General features: G+C 43.0%; 2 protein-coding genes across 9 annotated transcripts in view; one reads left to right on the top strand and one right to left on the bottom strand.

Moving 5' to 3' along the window:
• LOC140386413 (lamin-B3-like) overlaps positions 1-11253 on the top strand; it is a 161077-nt gene extending 149824 nt beyond the window's left edge. For both annotated transcript variants that reach the window (XM_072468740.1, XM_072468741.1), the window contains exon 11: positions 9778-11253. The gene's annotated coding sequence lies outside the window, so the exon portion shown is untranslated. The remainder of the gene's footprint in view (positions 1-9777) is intronic.
• Positions 11254-13425: 2172 nt separating this feature from the next.
• Positions 13426-18295, bottom strand: part of LOC140386412 (E3 ubiquitin-protein ligase MARCHF3) — a 48510-nt gene continuing 43640 nt past the window's right edge. For 5 of the 7 annotated variants that reach the window (XM_072468734.1, XM_072468735.1, XM_072468733.1 and 2 more), the window contains 2 exons: positions 15302-15511; positions 13428-14717 (listed from right to left, as the gene is read on the bottom strand). In XM_072468734.1, the coding sequence (XP_072324835.1) occupies positions 14559-14717; positions 15302-15511 (369 nt within the window). In that variant the 3' untranslated portion in view covers positions 13428-14558. Of the gene's footprint in view, positions 14718-15301; positions 15512-18295 lie in introns of all 7 variants that reach the window. The other 2 variants (XM_072468739.1, XM_072468736.1) reach the window with 2 other exon arrangements.

The following is an 18295-nucleotide window of genomic DNA, read 5'->3' as shown; positions in this document are numbered from 1 at the left end:
CAATTGATACTGGTACGCTGCCAGTAGTAGGGCCCAGCGTTGGACCCAGGCCAAAGCTATTGGTGATATTGCTTTGTCTTCTTTCAACAAACCCAGCAATGGCTTGTGGTCTGTAATTATTGTGAATTTCCGCCCGTACAAGTACTGGTGAAATTTCTTCACCGCAAAGATCACAGCCAGTCCTTCCTTTTCAATTTGGGCGTACTTTCGTTCTGCTGCTGCCAGCGTCCTGGAAGCAAACTCTATAGGCCGTTCCTGTCTGTTTTGCCCTCTGTGTGCCAAAACAGCACCAACGCCATATGGACACACTTCGCACGTGAGCACCAACTCTCTCCTAGGGTCGTAGTGTGCCAAGACGTTCTCTGAGGAAAGCTGTTCTTTTATCTTCTTGAAAGCCCTGTCTTGGCGGGCGGACCACTCCCAGGCTTGCCCCTTTTTTAGTAATTGGTGTAGAGGGTCCAAGATGGAAGCTCAGTTCTGTATGAACTTTCCATAATATGTCACCAGTCCTAAAAAAGACCTTAACTCCTGGATTGTGGTGGGGGCCGGGCATCTTTAATCGCCCTCACCCGATCCTCCAAAGGGTGTAGGTAGCCCTGATTTGTCAAACTTGTACCCCAGATAGGTTACTTGAGGTGCTAGGAAAACACATTTCTCCCTCTTTAGGCGCACGCCTGCTGCTGAAAACCTCCTAAAAGGACTTCCTCCAGGTTTTGCAGGTGTTCTGCCTTTGTTTTTCCTGTAATGAGGACGTCGTCCAGGTACATGGTGACTTGTGGTAGCCCTTGCAATATTTTCTCCATTGTCCTCTGGAATATCGCACAAACTGACGATACCCTGAACGGTAACCTTGTGTACTGGAAAAGGCTCTTCATGGTGTTTATCGTTGAGAATTTTTGGGACTCTTCGTCCAGCTTCAGCTGCAGATATGCGTGGCTCATGTCCAGCTTTGAGATTAAGAGTCCTCCAGCCAGCTTTGCATACAAATCCTCAATCCGGGGAATTGGTTATTTGTCCAGTTGTGAGTAGCGATTAATCATTTGTTTGAAATCTCCACAAAGGCAGACTGAGGCATCCGGCTTAAGGATAGGCACCACGAGTGCCACCCATTCTACAAACTGGACCGGTTTTATTCCCTCATGCTCCAATCGTGTTATTTCCATATCGACTTTCTGCCTTAATGCGAATGGTACTGGTCGGGCCTTGTAGAATTTTGGGACTGCCTCTGGATCTACATGCAATGTCGCCTTTGCTCCCTTTATTGTTCCGAGCCCTTCTCGGAAAACCTCTGGGTATTTGCACAGGAGTTCACTCAGGTGGCCATTTTCCAGCTGGAAAATGGTTACCCAATCCAGCTGGATCTCTTTTAGCCAGTTTTGTCCCAATAAGCTTAGCCCCACACCTTTCACTAAATTTAAAGGCAGCCTAACCAGGTGCTCTCCATAAGCCACAGTTACATGCGTTGTGCCCAACACTCTCAGTGGTTCCCCTGTGTATGTCCTCCGTTTTGTCGAGTCCTGGTTAGGAATAAGGGTTGGAGTCCAGTGCGAATTTTATTAAATAAAGTTTCCTCTATCACTGATACGGCTGCTGCAGTGTTGACCTCCATCAGTGTGGGACGTCCATTCAACCTTATGGATAATTTAATGGGTTTTGATTTCACCATCGTTTCACAATTTAGTTGTTCCTCATTGGAAGTGGGACTTCCAGGGTATGCATTGTCTTGTACCCCGCCCTACGCAACCTTCTCCAAGATGGTTTTGGGCTCCTATTCCTCCTTTCTGGCTCCTATCTCTGGCAACAACTACAATATTCTGCCGGGCGAAAGGCTGCAGGGGCTGCCGTCTGTCTGGACCCAATTTTCCCTTGCTTGGGAGGGCTTCTGTGAGTGGGCCTGGTTAACTTGGTATCCGAGTCGTTCCTGAGGGTGACTATGCAGTTGCCTATCCCTCAGCGGTAGTCGCTTAACTCAGTTTTACTGGTATGGGCGTCTACCTCCATTGGAGTACCCTGTAACTCATGCGCTCCGCTTGCCGCTTTTTCTAAGGACAAAGCCAGCTGCAATGCTTGTTTGCAATCCAGCTCAGCCTCTGCTAACAGACGTTTCTGTATTGCTAAATTATTTTTTCCACATACAAAATGGTCTCGGAGCATCTCATATAGCGTTAGGCCAAATTCGCAAGCCTCTGCTAATCGCCTTAATCTTGTTAAAAAGTTTGTAACTGGCTCCCCAGTGTCTCGGAATGCTGAGTAAAACTGGTACCTTCGCAGGATCAGAGGTGGCTTAAGGTCATCGTACTCTTTTACTAAGTCCGTCAATTACTGGAAAGTTTTTGCGTCCGGTGCCTCCGGAAAAGTGAGACTGCGCATAATGGCAAAGGCTGCTGGCCCACACGGGGTCATGAGAATGACCCGTTGCTTTTCATCCAGAATTATATCGTTTGTTCTAAAGAAGTACTTCATCCACTCCACATATTGGGCCCAGTCTTCCACTATAGGGTCAAAAGAGTCCAACTTTCCGAATAAAGGCATTTTGCCTGTCAGTGGCTTACCCTCAATATGCAGCGGCTGTTGACAAGTAGGTTTCTTTGGGTCGTTCCATTTTCCTCGTCGCCACTGTAATAAGTCCATGGAGGCAGAAGTCCCGTCACCAGAATTCCTTTTATTTACAAACCCAACAGCTGAACAACCATGTCCATTCCGTCTGCTGTCTACACCGGGAGTGCAGAGGGTCTGGCACTTCCTGTTATATACACAGAAAGGGGTTCCCTGATTGGGCCACTGTCAGGGAACTCATATTCTAATTGGCTAATCTCAAAGGCCTGGCCTAAGTCATTACAAAGTCCATGATGACTGTTCCGGATCAACCCATGTTTTTCCATGTGACTAATTCAATTCTGAACAATTGTTTCTAGAAGCTTCCCCACCAATGTTAAACTGGTTGGTCTGTAATTGTTGGGCTTACCTTTATGACCTTTTTTGAACAAGAGTGATAGTGTTTGCAATTCTCCAGTCTTCTGGGACCTCTCTTTGAGTCTAGAGAAGACTGAAAAATTATGGCTGGCACCCCTGCCATTTCCACTCTCTCTTCCTTCAATATCCTTGGATGCAGCTCATCTGGTCCTGGTCCCTTGTCAACTTTCAGTACCAATAGTTTAAAAAAAAAATTTAGTGTGCCCAATTCATTTTTTTCCAATTAAGGGGCAATTTAGAGTGGCCAATCCACCTACTCTGTACATCTTTGGATTGTTGGGGCGAAACACACACAAACACGGTGTGAATGGGCAAACTCCTCACGGAAAGTGACCCAGAGCCAGGATCGAACCTGGGACCTCGGCGTCGTTGAGGCAGCAGTGCTAACCACTGCACCACCGTGCTGCCCAGTACCAACAGTTTATTCAATGACTCCTCCTGATCAATTTTGAACCCTTCCAGTGGCAGAGCAGTCCCGTGTCACCCATGGTCTGATAGCATCTGATTCCTTGGTAAAGACAGATGCAAAGTATTAATTTAATGCCTCAGTCATGTCCTCGACCTCTTCGTCCCTAATCTACCCTATTCCTCCATTAACCACCTTTTTTGCTATTTGTACCTGTGGAAGATTTTGGGATTCCCCTTCGTGTTAGCCTCTAATTTTTTTTCATGTCCCCTCTTCGCTTCTCAAATGTGTTTCTTCACCTCTCCTCTGAACATTCTGCTTTTGATCTGCTTTTCAATTGCGTTTTCTACCAGACACTATCAGGAGCACACTTTCTCCTCTTTGTCTTGATTTTCATCTCATTTTTCATCCAAGAAGCTCTGGATGTTTGCCCAACCTTTCCTGTTTGAGGAAATATGCCGTGACTGTGCACAAACCATCTCTTCGTTGAAGGTAGCCCACTGGCCACCAACAGTTTTTTCCCACCTAACTTTGGTTCCAGTCTATCTGACCCAGCACCGTTCTTGGAATGGAGTTGGCTCTCCCCCAGTTAATTATTCTTACTCTGGATTGCCCACTGTCCTTCTGTGCAATGGAATATGTGGTTTCTAAACTTTTATTCTTTGAGGCAGACTGTTATACTCCACATGAGACCTACGGGGATGGGCCAATTAGCCCCGTGGAATAACCGTTTTCCCGATGAGAGGTGGGTCCCTATAATTAAAGTAATGGACTCTTAACATAAAAGCCGGTCCAGAGAGGAGCCATGATAGTTTTAGTCCAGGCTGGGACCTAAATGTTGTGTGTATATAGTTTGTTTTGACAATAAATAGTTTTCTTCACGTTCTCGAATTGGACTCTTCTGTGACCACTAAACAGACCCTAACCAAAAAGGGAAACTAAGAAAGGAAATTGAACTTGCCAGTTGCTGATGAAGAAACTGAGAATGGAAACCAAAATCTCGAGGAAGAATGAAACTGGTTGAAATGTGTAAAAACACGAGTCTTCTGAGCAGCATATGGCGATGATTCCAATGGTGCAGCACAGGCAGGCTGAAGAGTATGGAGGCTAGATCCTGAGGCTTGAGAATAAGCCAAGAAAGAGTTGCTGCAACTGCTTCTGTTACTTGAGGATAACATTTGAGCTACACCATCCGGACCATCATTCCGCAGATCTGTGCCATTTTTGCTGAAGATCGTGCTGTGGAACTCTGTTGGCTGTGTGCTGTTGTTGACTGGGGATCAGACTAGCTCCTCAAAAATGGGCTCAAATTCTTGTGATAAGTCAGAGTTTTGAATGACATATATGCTGTACTGCTGTGCTGAACCAATTCATTAGATCTGACTTAGTCGTATATGCTATTTGATATACAATTTATAGTTTGGAATCAACTACAAAATCTTGTTAATTCATGTGTAACTTGTGTTGATTCTAAGTTTTGGAGCATAGGCGGTGGTAGAGTAAGATGGTATTTAATGTTTGCTTGGATTGACTCTTGCATAGTAAAAAAGCTTTAAACCATGGAATCTCATGGCTACACACAAATAACTGGGATTTAGGACTTTTTTAAATTAAAAAAATGTGACTGGGCTGTCCCAAGATTTTAACACCTGTTAATGTGGCATGCAAGATTATTGAATTAGCATTATAGTTTAGCACAACTAGCTGAGTTAATCTAGACATTGGACACGTTCTGTTCATTAAAAATGTTTAATAGCTTGAGTTAAATGACCACCCAGCACGGTCGCACAGTTGCTTCACAACTCGGGTCCCAGGTTCGATTCCCGGCTTGGGTCACTGGCTGTGTGGAGTCTGCACGTTCTCCCCGTGTCTGCGTGTGTTTCCTCCAGGTGCTCCGGTTTCCTCCCACAGTCCAAAGATGTGCGGGTTAGGTGGATTGGCCATCATAATTGGCCCTTAAGTGTCCAAAAAAGGTTAGGTGGGGTTATGGGGATAGGGTGGAGGTGTGGGGCTTAAGTAAGGTGCTCGTTCCAAGACCCGGTGCAGACTCGATGGGCCGAATGGCCTCCTGCACTGTAAATTCTATGATAATGAAGAGAAATGCCATTGAATGACACATTAGAACCAGTAAACTGATCCCTTCCAATGATTTCTGGCCATAATCAACCACATAATGAAGAGAAAGGTAACAAACTATTTTAACATGTATGTGAACTTCAAGCATTTGATTTATTTGCATGTGATTATGTTGCTGGAATATAAGACGGACCTTTTAAAAGGAGGTAGTTGGGTGTGCCCTCTGGACCAGATGTGACATGTCAATTTTAGGTGATTTTTCCAGAATATAACTGCGTCTTATTGTCCAGAAAATAAGGTAGTTTTGCTTCACATTAGTAAATTAAATCTACATAAAAAGCCTCCGTTAACTATAATGCAATAATGTAGATTTAATGGCATCATCGCCCGCAATAAATTAAATTATGGCCAGAAATCATTGGAAGGGATCAGTTTACTGGTTCTAATGTGTCATTTAATGATCTGTAGTATGCTTTTTGTTCTGCTGATTTTCATGTTCCTTAATTTAAAATCTGAAATCATCCTGATGGTTTTTTAAAAAAAAGATACAAAAGAAATGGTGGAAAAGCTCAGGTCTAACGGTGTGCTATGGAGAATGAAGGAGAGATAACTGGTTGGATCTTTACCCTTGAGGTGGGTAGCAAGAGCGAGGAAACATCCCTGCTTGGCACACACACCCCGAGAGAAAGTGCCCACGAAGACGGGATCTTCATTATGGGGAGACTGGTGCGGACTGCAGTCACGCCAGTCTACCAAGGAAAGAGTTTGGAGGTGGCCCCAGGAGCTGCCAAATGTTGAGGCAAGATGTTTTAAAGACCCATCTCGATGCTTGGAGAGTCCGTCAAAGATAAAATGAGACAAGGTCCTCTAGCTAAGAGCTTTTTTTTAAAAAAAAGGTAATTCATTGAGAACTTCCCACTTTCTCCTGGGGCTCGGGTGTTTTAGTCTTCTAATGGATGTCTGGGCTCTGAACCAAGAATACATAATGAGGTTTGATTCAGAGCCCAGAAATCTATTAGCCTGTTGAAACATTGGAACGGCAGGGAAAGCATTGCTTACCTAACAGCTCTGGTTCTCTGATCCTTTGTTTATTTACATCAGTGGAAGAAGTTTCAAGTGTTTGCAGTTTCTGAAATTGATACTTGAATGGGTCTGGGTGATTGACACTTTTATTGATCCTGAATAAAACTGTTTTTAAAAGTGCAAAAGTAGAACTCTCACAGCTTGGCATGGAAGGCATGAGAGGCAATTAGGGGCTGGTTTGGGGGGCATAACTTGGCATAGGAGACATGAGAATGACTTTTGCACTTGCCTTTCAAAAGGTCTCCTCATGCAGACTATCATTCCCGACTCCTCTGAGGTTCTATGAACCACAATTCGTTGAAAAACTGGCCCGAATCCATGAAAATTGCAGATGACTCGGAATGGAGAGGGCCAGGTCTAGAATGCAGTGACTGAGTTCATGGGACCCGATCCAGTCTCCCACCTTAAAAGGCCCTGGTGAAAATCAGAAATTCTTGGGAATGGGGTTGGAAATCCTGGAATCAGGTCCCGGCTGCCATTTTTTAAATGTTCCTCTGCGAAGCCAGCTCAATGTTCCAAAGAGCATTGTGTTATGGCTCTTCAGTTCCAAAGAAGTCATATTGGATTCAAGATGGTGGGTGGGATTTTCCATGCCCTCCTGCCAGTGGCCTCTTACAATCCTGCTGAAGTCACCCCTTGTGGTGGGATCCTGGCAAAGGAGCAGGCAAGCCATGCATGAGCTCAAAGTCTTTGGTTGTTGGTGGGATCAGAAGATCCCACCAATGTTTTGCCACAAGAAAATCCGCCACGACAGGTGAGGGGAAGGGAAGATCCCGGCTAGTATTAACTCCTTCACATTTTTCACCACTTTGTTTTTGTATAACCCAAACGGGAAAGAAAGGAACACATGGTAGGGTGGAAATGAACGACTGATTTGTTAGGAGATACGCAGAAATAACGAAACTACTACTCCCCAAAAGGCCACCCTTCCTGAACTGCATCCAGGACAGGGTTTTTGTACAGAGTAGTTTCCTCTTGTTAAGGTCACTCTGGTTATTGAGGCAGGTCCTTGCATGAACAGAGCCGTGGTTTGCACTATGTTTAATGGGTGTCTTGATTTCATCTTTTTGTACTGTACAATGTCACTTTTTATATATGCCTAAAATACCTCAACAAAAATTGTTTAAAAAAAAAAGGTCACTCTGGTGACCAAGGTTCAGGAGTGACAAGCCCTGTGACTCTTGGACCCCGGCTCTCCCGGGAAATGGCGATGTCCACCGCTCTCTGGAGGGTTAAGTCGACCTCTGTAAGGAGCCTTCTTTGGGTATCGGCGTCTTGGAGCCCACGGTCCCATAAGGAGTCGGACAGTGCGGCCCGAACTCGAGCCCGTTGAAGTCACCATTTGGTTTGCCTTGGGCCTGCGGGGTCGTGCGTAAATGGAACCGGCGGACCATTATCGGGGGCTGCAGGTTAAGATGGGCCTCAACCAGGTCCACCAACATGGAAAAAGGCTTGGAGTCCGGTCTGTCTGGGTGTGTGAGGCTCCTGATGAGCGCATAGGTGGGTCTCCCAAATGCCGCCAGCAGGATAACAGTCTGTTGCTCATCTCCAACGATTCCATTTGACAAAAAAAACATGTTGCACCCGTTTTATGTATTGGGTCCTGTTGTTGGTACCTGCATCAAATTGGTCAAGTTTCCCGATATGCGGCACCTCACCTTTCGGACTAGAGGCCTCTGTGGGCCTGAATGAAGTGGGTCAGCGGTATAATGCACGATGGTTGCGGCAGCTCCACTTTACCCTCATCGCCAGTGTAGAACCCGAACGGGAGAGACAACAGGAACACACGGTAAGGTAGAAATGAATGACTGGTTTATTACGATATACACTCAAATAACAAAACTACAACTCCTCGCCCCCGAAAGGCCACCCTCCTTGACCTGCACCCAAGCCAGGGTTATACTGCAGTTTCCCCTTAGGGAAACCCTGCACCCAATTACCGGGGGAGTTCATAATCAGCTGTGTAAGGAGGGGGGGGGGAAACAAATGGAGCACAGCCCTTGGGGGGCCCCAAGGGGGTCATAACAGTTTTTCTCTCAGATTTCCAGCATCTGCAATATTTTGCTTTTATTTTAGTGTTTTACTGTTTAATTTTCGATCAAAGGCTTGTAAAAGTACCAGAGTTTTCCCCTCCTGATTTCGGGAGGTGGAATCGGGAAATCGCGTGGCAGTCCCGAAACGTGGTTGACGCCACCGGGATTTCCTGTTCCAATTTTCACTGCTCCACCCCCCCCCCCCACATGACGGAACATCATTTGAATGCATTTGCATATAATTATCAGGACTTTACGCCTGATTGTCCCCCACTGACTCCAACCTCTGGATTGTTGATTAACATTGGCGCCCGTGTGAGGCCGGGGGAACTTGCCCCTTATTTATTTTTCTGTCTATGATCCTAAAAATACAGCACAGGAAGCCATCCTTGGGGCTAATGAAATGAAATGAAAATCGCTTATTGTCACAAGTAGGCTTCAAATGAAGTTACTGTGAAAAGCCCCTAGTCGCCACATTCCGGTGCCTGTTCGGGGAGGCTGGTACAGGAATTGAATCCACGCTGCTGGCCTGCCTTGGTCTGCTTTAAAAGCAAGCTATTTAGCCCTGTGTTAAACTAGCCCCTGATGGCTGATGGCTCCCACCCAGTTTGTCTTGATGGCTTTGTCGCGCTGCCCTGCCAGAAAATGAGAAAATCCCACCCAAAGTTCAATTGTGCCATTAGGTTTTCCGCAATTAAGGACTGCAGTGTTACTTTTAAACTTTCTATTAAAGGGGATGGTGGGAGGGCTGAATCGGAGAACTGTATTTATATTTGGTAACTTTGTTCATGTATAAGTTTCTCTAGAGATGCAGAAGTTTCATAGTTGATTCATGCTTCTTTTAAATATTTGCTTTCTCGCTGCAAGCCACATTCTCAGCTCCCTGTACTTTTCCTTGACATCTTTTCTCAAATTGGTGTTAAGTGCAGTCATATGCATGCTCACCAGCAGGGGTCACTTGGAGCTGCAACTATCTGATTTCTCGCTTGCTGCTCTTTCGCCTCTCTCTGTTTCCACCCCCCACCCCCACTGACCCAGAGGTACTGAGGCTAATTGAGCCCCTAATTCCACCCCTGCTGTGATCAGCTAACCCAATGCAATCCTGCGTTTGTTGCCAACTTCAACCATTAGAGGAGTTCTTAACCTTTATTTAATTCAGTACGTAACAGTATCTGTAACAGTATATGTTGTCTGTTTGGTTTTCAGACTCATGCTGAGAATGAAGACGCAAGCTGCACCATAATGTAGAACAGCTCGTCTCAGATGATCAACTGAATTCTTCCACAAATGAATATATATATGATCAGTGTATTTTTTTTAAATGACTACTGAATGTAACACTGCTGCAGGAGACCTGAGAGGTATGTCTGTTTTGAAAGAATGTTTGATTTTTTTTAAATGAGTGACTGCTTAACGGGGACACCTTTTTAAAGTAATCTTGTCATCTGATAACCAAATACCGTTAAGGTAAAAAATATTAATTGTTCCCAACTTGTACTGAAGTGTTCTGTAAGTCCAAGAACAGCTTGTATTAATTTAGTTATTTGCCATGTTCAAAAACAATGTTATCGAAAAAAAATCTGCTTCAATTATAATTCCAGTTTCTGAGAGCTCTACTAAGCACTCGCTTACTCCAGAGCATAACAGCAGTCTTTTGGATAGCTCCAGGTGAAACTTCAACTATTTTGTTCAGCACATAATGTAATCTAGCATTGAATCAATCAGTCAGGCTTGGAGTGGAGCCAACTCTAGCAGCTCAAACCTAAATTGTTTCTGTTTAATGTAACCCGTCGATCTTTCCATTTCAGATATGAGGAAAATGAATCCTTCCAAATAAATGTTCCTTCAAATAGATGTTCTCCGTAATGGGGTCCCATTTAAATAGCGTCTCATTGTACATTTTTGTCAAAATACTGCTGAGTTGCGAAGTTCAGGAAGTCTTTTTTTTTGTAAACTATTGGCTTTTGGCATCTGTTTAATTGGGAAAGATACACAAGTGTCGTAAAACGTTAATTTGCTCCAACAGAAATGTGATGAACTGTGGAGAAATTATGTGAAGACTCTGACATATGATTGAAGTGGCCTTTAAAATAAGTGTTTCAACTCCATAATTTTATTTACATTTGGGTCTGATTTCTTTACCTCCCGACACGAGCAATTTCCACCTATCATTTGTCACCTTTTTAGAGGTTCTGTTCTGTCACATTTTTTTGTTCGTTAATTCATGACAAAATTCTGCTAAAATCACAAGATTCATTCAGGTGCAATAATGACAAATTAACTCTTTAAATACTGCTTCATGAGTATTCTCCAGAAATCCGATATTTCACCATTCCCAGCTCTTAAATGTATTTGCTTGATCTCTTGTTTGATACCTACTCTTACAAAAATCTCAAACTTCCCCCACCTCCTTTCTTATCTTCTGTCTTCCCTTCCCTTCTTCATACTTCAGTAAAATAAATGAAAAAAACCAACCTTGGTTGCACAAATCCACCTGTATTGCTACTTATATAGTAATTGATTCAAGATTAGGATGTCTTATTTCTATATTCTTTGGAACTATGAATACATTGTTATGTAAATGAGGATTGATTTTACAGTGTAATAATCAACAAGTTACTATTTATGAGCAAATATTAACTTGGTTTAAAATTCATTATTCTAAATAAATACTTGCGGCTATACTGTGCTTCTGTTTTCCTTTTTTATTACATGTAGCTCAAACCTGGTAAAAATAAAGTGAATGGTTTTGCTATGTCACGGAATATCCCCACATCAATCTATTTACACAGTCAAGCATACAGATGAGGTGGAGTTCAACCTCCTGTGACAATAGTGAAGATCACTAGAATTAGTATGGTCTCACCATTATATGCTCATGAGGGAGCAGATTTTTCTCATGTGAGGTCTTGACAAAACTAATTTCAATACAAAACCGATCCTTAAGACTGTGTGCCATGCTCAAACTAATCTAGAGATTCAAACCCCCTTAATAGAACATAAAACGATACAGCGCAGTACAGGCCCTTCGGCCCACGATGTTGCACCGAAACAAAAGCCATCTAACCTACACTATGCCATTATCATCCATATGTTTACCCAATAAACTTTTAAATGCCCTCAATGTTGGCGAGTTCACGACTGTAGCAGGTAGGGCATTCCACGGCCTCACTACTCTTTGCGTAAAAAACCTACCTCTGACCTCTGTCCTATATCTATTACCCCTCAGTTTAAAGCTATGTCCCCTCGTGCCAGCCATTTCCATCCACGGGAGAAGGCTCTCACTGTCCACCCTATCCAACCCCCTGATCATTTTGTATGCCTCTATTAAGTCTCCTCTTAACCTTCTTCTCTCCAACGAAAACAACCTCAAGTCCATCAGCCTTTCCTCATAAGATTTTCCCTCCATACCAGGCAACATCCTGGTAAATCTCCTCTGCACCCGCTCCAAAGCCTCCATGTCCTTCCTATAATGCGGTGACCAGAACTGTACGCAATACTCCAAATGCGGCCGCACCAGAATTCTGTACAGCTGCAACATGACCTCCTGACTCCGGAACTCAATCCCTCTACCAATAAAGGCCAACACTTCTTCACAACCCTATCAACCTGGGTGGCAACTTTCAGGGATCTATGTACATGGACACCTAGATCCCTCTGCTCATCCACACTTCCAAGAACATTTAAGTATAGTTTACAGGTGTATCTCTACGATGAGATCCAGAATTATCTATTGGATATTTGTCAAGTTTCCGTTCTATGCTGGTTCCATTGTTCTATACTGGTTGCATTTGGCTATAAATTAAATATAACACCAAACATCAGTGCAGACATATCTGACACAGATTGCAGAATGAGATAAAAGCTCCCAGAGGGCATGAATGACTGCAGTTTTAGAGAACCTCCCATGTGTTTGAGGGGCTTAATATTTAGCAATATTCTGGGAATTGAACATTGTAGACCAGTGCTTTTGACATACCTAGAGTACGTGAACCATTTCTTCTTAAAATGGAACGATGGTCTGCTTTATGTCACGTGCAGGAATCGCAGAAACCTAGCATGCAGGTATAGCATGCAATAAGGAAGGGAAATGAAATTTTGGCCTTTATAGCTAAAGGAATAGAGTATAAAGTAGGGAAGCATTGCTGCAACTGTATAAGGCATTGGTCAGTCTGCACCTGGAGTACTGTGCACAGCTTTGGTCCCCTTATTTGAGGAGGGATATATTTGCATTAGAGGTAGCTCAGTGGAGGTTCACTGGATTGATTCCAGAGATGAGGAGTTTGTCTTATGAAGAGAGACTGAGCAGTTTAGGCCTATGCTCTCTCGGGTTTAGAAGAACAAGAGGAGAGAAGGTAAAAGGTATTGACAAAGTAGACGTAGAATGGATGCTTCCTCTTGTGGGGCAATCTAGAAAGAGAGGTCATAGTTTTAGGATAAGGGGTAGCAGATTTAAAACCGAGATGAGAAGAAATTGCTTCTCTCAAAGGGTCGTGAATCTGTGGAATTCACTACCCCAAAGTACGGCGGATGTCGGGACATTGAGTCAATTTAAGGGGAAGATAAGATAGATCTTTAATTAGTAATGAGTTGAAGCGTTATGGAGAACAGGCAGGAAAGTAGCTTTGGTTGAGAGGAGGTCAACCATGATCGTATTGAATGGCGGAGCGGGCTGAATTGCCTAATCCTGCTCCGAGTTCTTATGTTAGCCTGTCAATCTTTGTTTCCAAATTACCTGGGCCCAATGCTTTCTCACCCCATTGCAATTGTGTATTCTTACTCCAGATTGCTCCTTGTCTTTTTCTGCGAGTAACATATCTCAGATTATTTACATTCTAGTTAACATTATTCGCATGTACACACAAACCATTTCATCATATCACATTACCTTTTTATTCTTAAACCAGGTTGTTGGTCAATATTTATTTTAACAGCAAAAAGATGTTAATTATTTAACACCTAGTAGTCTGTGCTCGTTTGGAATTACATTGCTTTGCGATCACTAAGTGGTCATGAAACAGACAAGGTCCATCATCCAGAATCTGGGCGAAGAATTCAGAATTTAAGCAGTGTGAATCACTGTTACTTTGCTGTATTATTTATAGATCGACAGGATTCGAACAAGATATATTCTGTTGTTTTCACCACCCATTGAGCTCAGAAAAAAGAATCTTGGATTAAAATGAAATATTAACTTTATTTGTTACATTAATTTCTCATTTTGACCTGGCCCCTTTATAATTATCATTCACTCAAGCAAACATTGATCATTTTCATTTCAAAGGAAAATAAACAAACACTGTATTGGACAGGTTGTTTTTGCTCATTTGTTGAATTGCCAGGTGTGCAGCATACAATAAACAGTTTCAAAGCCGCAACGGTAGCTGTGGATGGGTGGGTAGTGTCTAGTGGAGCATTGCAATCCCTGACAGACCAATCCCACCAACACTAAGCTGATGCCAGACAATGAACCAGTTGCAGCAAAATCCGTGTAAAGCAGATAATTTGCCACACAATTTTGTGGCTCCATGTCTAAATGAACAGCAGCTCAGTGGGCAAGCTACGTCCTTCCTCCTCGAGAAAATTACTTTTCTCCGGAAAAATAATTCACCACACATTAATGAGCTTTATCGAGTAATTAAGAATTCTCAAAATCATTAAGAGTTGCACTTCCATTTTTGGTAGGCAGGGGGGGTGGAAAGATTTAATTGTTTCCCACCAATTCAAACATCCAATTTTGCCTTGGTTACCAATGGTAATAGCAAAACAGTTTTCTGCTGTATTTGCACCAAGGAAAGGCTGGTTGTCTGGTTAAGAACGAGTAGGGTTCATAGAAAAGTCACAGTACAACTGCTGAGTCATACATTCTTCACCCATTTCCACATTGACAAAAATACATCCTTATTATTTTTCTATAACAATCCAGAAGATTGGTCCCTCCTGCCGGCATGTTGAATTTCAACGTTCAAGGGCGCTCTTTTAAAAAGTTAGACAATAGTCTCTTTAGAAACAATTATGCTCGAGCTTTGAGCTAGAAGATTGGGTTTGTTGCTAAGTGACACTTGAGATTTTGGAATAAGCAGTTTAACACTCTGGTTGGTCCGTCTCCATTCCTTCAGCAGCCTAATGTGGTACCGAAAAGAAGCCTGCAGCCAAAAGTAAGCAAGGTAGGTTAGGTTTGGAATCAGTTTCGTGTCCATTTGGTAGATTATTTTTTTAAACGTAAGTTGTGTCCTGTTAACTCCAATTTGATATTTGCGTGTTTGGGCAGGAGTAGTCCACTGAGCCCCTCTAGCCTGCTCCGCCATTTTTAACATGGCTGATCTGATCGCAACCTCAAACCTGCATCCCACCAATCTCGTATATGAACATATGATCCTCGCAAATCTTCTGCCAAATGGCTTTCAAAACATGAGGCAGGATTCTCCAGCCTCCCAGCTGCATGTTCCTCGACAGTGGGAGGCAGCGCGCTGTTTACTGGCGGCAGGATTCTATGCTCCTGTCGCTGTCTATGGGAATTTCTATTGAAGGCACCACGCCGGGAACCCGCGGGCGGGGGTGCGCTGCTGGCAGTACCAGTGAAGACCACTGCCAGCAAACGGCCGGAGAATTCTAGCCATGATGTTCTAGAATTGGCCGTGATGTTCTAGAATCAATGTACTGAGTGTACTCAAAATCTATCCTTCTAAATGAATTATACATGGTCGATATGTTTACAAAAGATACTCACAGTGGTCCAGAGTAAGTAAATCGTAATTAGGACAGCTGAGAGGATAAGAAGTCCAACTGCTTCTACACTACTACTGAAGTAAAAATGGTCAACTGTTCCTTGGACACACAGCCAGCCCGACAAACTGGCCAGTGGAGTAATGAAAAGGAAACAGATAATGTCTCCACATAGCATCCTCCTCTTTTGTTGTAATGTTGGATCCTTCAGCCACTGGGGGAAAAAGGTTGCATATATAGGTTAAAAAGAACTGCATAAGGTTAGCTTTTCCTAGGCTTCCAGTAAATTAATGATTATCTGTGAAAGGTGTTATGTGGATCGTTCTGTGTAGTTTTTACATTAGCGACAAATCCTCACAACTGTCCAGCCTGTTGCCCAACTGTTACAACAAAAAAAAGTGAATTTCCTATGCTGCTGTTCACATTAAGACAAACAATGCTTTGTTTCAGGAGATCCCTTAACATCATGCATTACGTTGCTGCTACAGATTGGTTACAAACTGATATAAGTGGCCACTGGGTGAGTTCATTGAATAGTTAGTTGGGAGTGAGGTAAGAGATTAGAACCTTAGCCTTGTTAGTGGAAATAGCCTTCGGTCTTGTGCTCTGATACTTTTTGTTTTTGGACGTGAAGTGTTTATCTATACATTGAGAATCGATGCCACAGCGGATAGAGTCCGTTCCTCGGAGCCAGAAATTCCAGGTTCAAGTCCAAATCCAGGATTTGATGGCCAGGAAGGTGCATTCGTAAACCAGCCAAAGAGGCTGAGTATCGACTTCCCAACAAACGCCAGTGGCAGGCGTTCAAAATGGGAGAGATTCCTGCTCGGCCATGAGTTGGCAAGAAATTGGAGCCTCAACCATCACTATCCATTGCTGTAGGCTATATGTATGTAAAAGCGTGTTGTGACAGCAACCCAGACTCCTTGGGGGGAGGAGGGGGGGCAGGTGGCTCGACGGCCAGTACACATCAGATTGATGGCAACAGGACTAGGTTCAATCCCTGTACCAACTGGGGTGGTGTGAGTCAGAAAGACTTTCTGGCAGAGAATCCAAAATGAAGAAAAATTGACGAATGCAGACAAATTGCAAAATGTGATATTGAACTTTGCATTTGTCAATGCACAAAACTGGAAATGTAGCAAACATAAGGGCAGCATGGTAGCATAGTGGTTAGCACCATGGCTTCACAGCGCCAGGGTCCCAGGTTCGATTCCTTGCTGGGTCACTGTCTGTGCGGAGTCTGCAAGTTCTCCCCGTGTCTGCGTGGGTTTCCTCCAGGTGCTCCGGTTTCCTCCCACAGTCCAAAGACATGCAGGTTAGGTGGATTGGCCATGCTAAATTGCCCTTCGTGTCCAAAAAAAAACATTAGGAGGGGTTATTGGGTTAAGGAGATAGGGTTGAAGTGAGGGTTTAAGTGGTCGGTGCAGACTCGATGGGCCGAATGGCCTCCTTCTGCACTGTATGTTCTATGTTCTATATGACAGATGAAAGCAATGACAAATTTTCTAGAAGTTCGTATTGGCTTGACTAGTTTCATTTTCAGTTAAAACCATTTGACCCAGATTTTCCTGCCAGACATATCCGCATAAATATTGCTCGGTGACTCGTAGAACGCTGGGCTCTCAGGATTTGATTTAAAATAAAGGACCTCGAGACAAATGTGTCTCTTTAATTTTCACAGGAATAGTTGAATTATTGCGTCAATTGCAAAATATAATTATGAATCCATTCTCCTACGACAAAAATAGCATTTCCAAAATAATTCTTTAGAATCAATTGATTATAGAATAAACCAATAAAATCATTTGGAAAACACCTGCCTTTGTCAGGAATATAAAATGGATATCCTGGGTTGGAACATGGAGCACATGACATCTCGCTGCTAAAACGGAGATATGTTTAAAGCAGCCAAACCTTTTAATCCCACTATCGGGCACCTCTTCAGAAGAAGTGGTCTAAATGGGCATCTTGTACAGGCCAATTGCCGCAGGAAGCTATGTTGATGAGAGGTTGTTTCTAAATATCTAGCTCCTACGCTCAAAAGAATGGCAAGACCATTATTATTTTGTAAAGATCACTTACTAAAACTTGACATCTGAAGTGGTATGTGATGGATACATGCTGAACACAGGACTTTACATCAACAAAACACCTAAAATCACAGAAACCTACAACACAGAAGAAGGCTATTTGGCCCACTGCACCCATGCTGTGTCTGTGATTAATGTAGGAATATATATTGTATTTTATATCTGTTGCAGTAATATTATGAAAGAATCTAGGTTAAGCATTCCAGACACTGTTGCTGCAGAAGGTGCAATTAAGATGTTTTAAAAGTGAGATTATCAGTCATTCCAACCATGTATATTGTTCACCTAGATAGGGCTGGTGGAATTTTATTTATAGAAAGAAGGTTCCCTGGGATTTAGATAATTGAGGGGTTATGGTTAGCCTTAGTAGGTGGTCATAATCCAGTTAGTAGGATAGAGATTATTGTAATTAATGAGAGGAGCCAGGTCTGTAACAGACAGTTTAGTTTGAGCTTTGAGCTGAGCTACAACTTTTGCAAAAGATTGTCAGGTTAGGCAGTGGTCTGACAGACAAGAGTCCGCAGGCTATTTCCTGATGGGATCGCTCGCTCTTCAAGCAGTATTTCCAAGAAATCGCCTTTCAAGTGTAGCCCTGTGTTTGCTAACTGTATTTACCAGTGATTTTTGACCTGTAATTATGGGTGTTGCTTGATTGAAAATAGAGAAGGTATCAGTTAGAAGTTAAGTATTTCCTTTTAGTGTTAATAATTGTTTAACTGTTAATTGTAAGCTGTTTTCTGTGATGTTAAATGTAGTTTTATCCTATGTTGATAATAAAGTTTGTTTTAATGTAACGTATCCCTATTTGTCAATGGAATCACTCCTGGAGCTAAGTATCCTTTCCTCACAGTTCTACAAATTTTAAAAAGTATTTGGGGTTCTTGTCCAGTATCCTAACAAGTGTT

Source organism: Scyliorhinus torazame, chromosome 12, assembly GCF_047496885.1.
Source record: "Scyliorhinus torazame isolate Kashiwa2021f chromosome 12, sScyTor2.1, whole genome shotgun sequence".
Taxonomy (NCBI): domain Eukaryota; kingdom Metazoa; phylum Chordata; class Chondrichthyes; order Carcharhiniformes; family Scyliorhinidae; genus Scyliorhinus; species Scyliorhinus torazame.
This window is presented reverse-complemented; position numbering and strand designations above follow the sequence as displayed.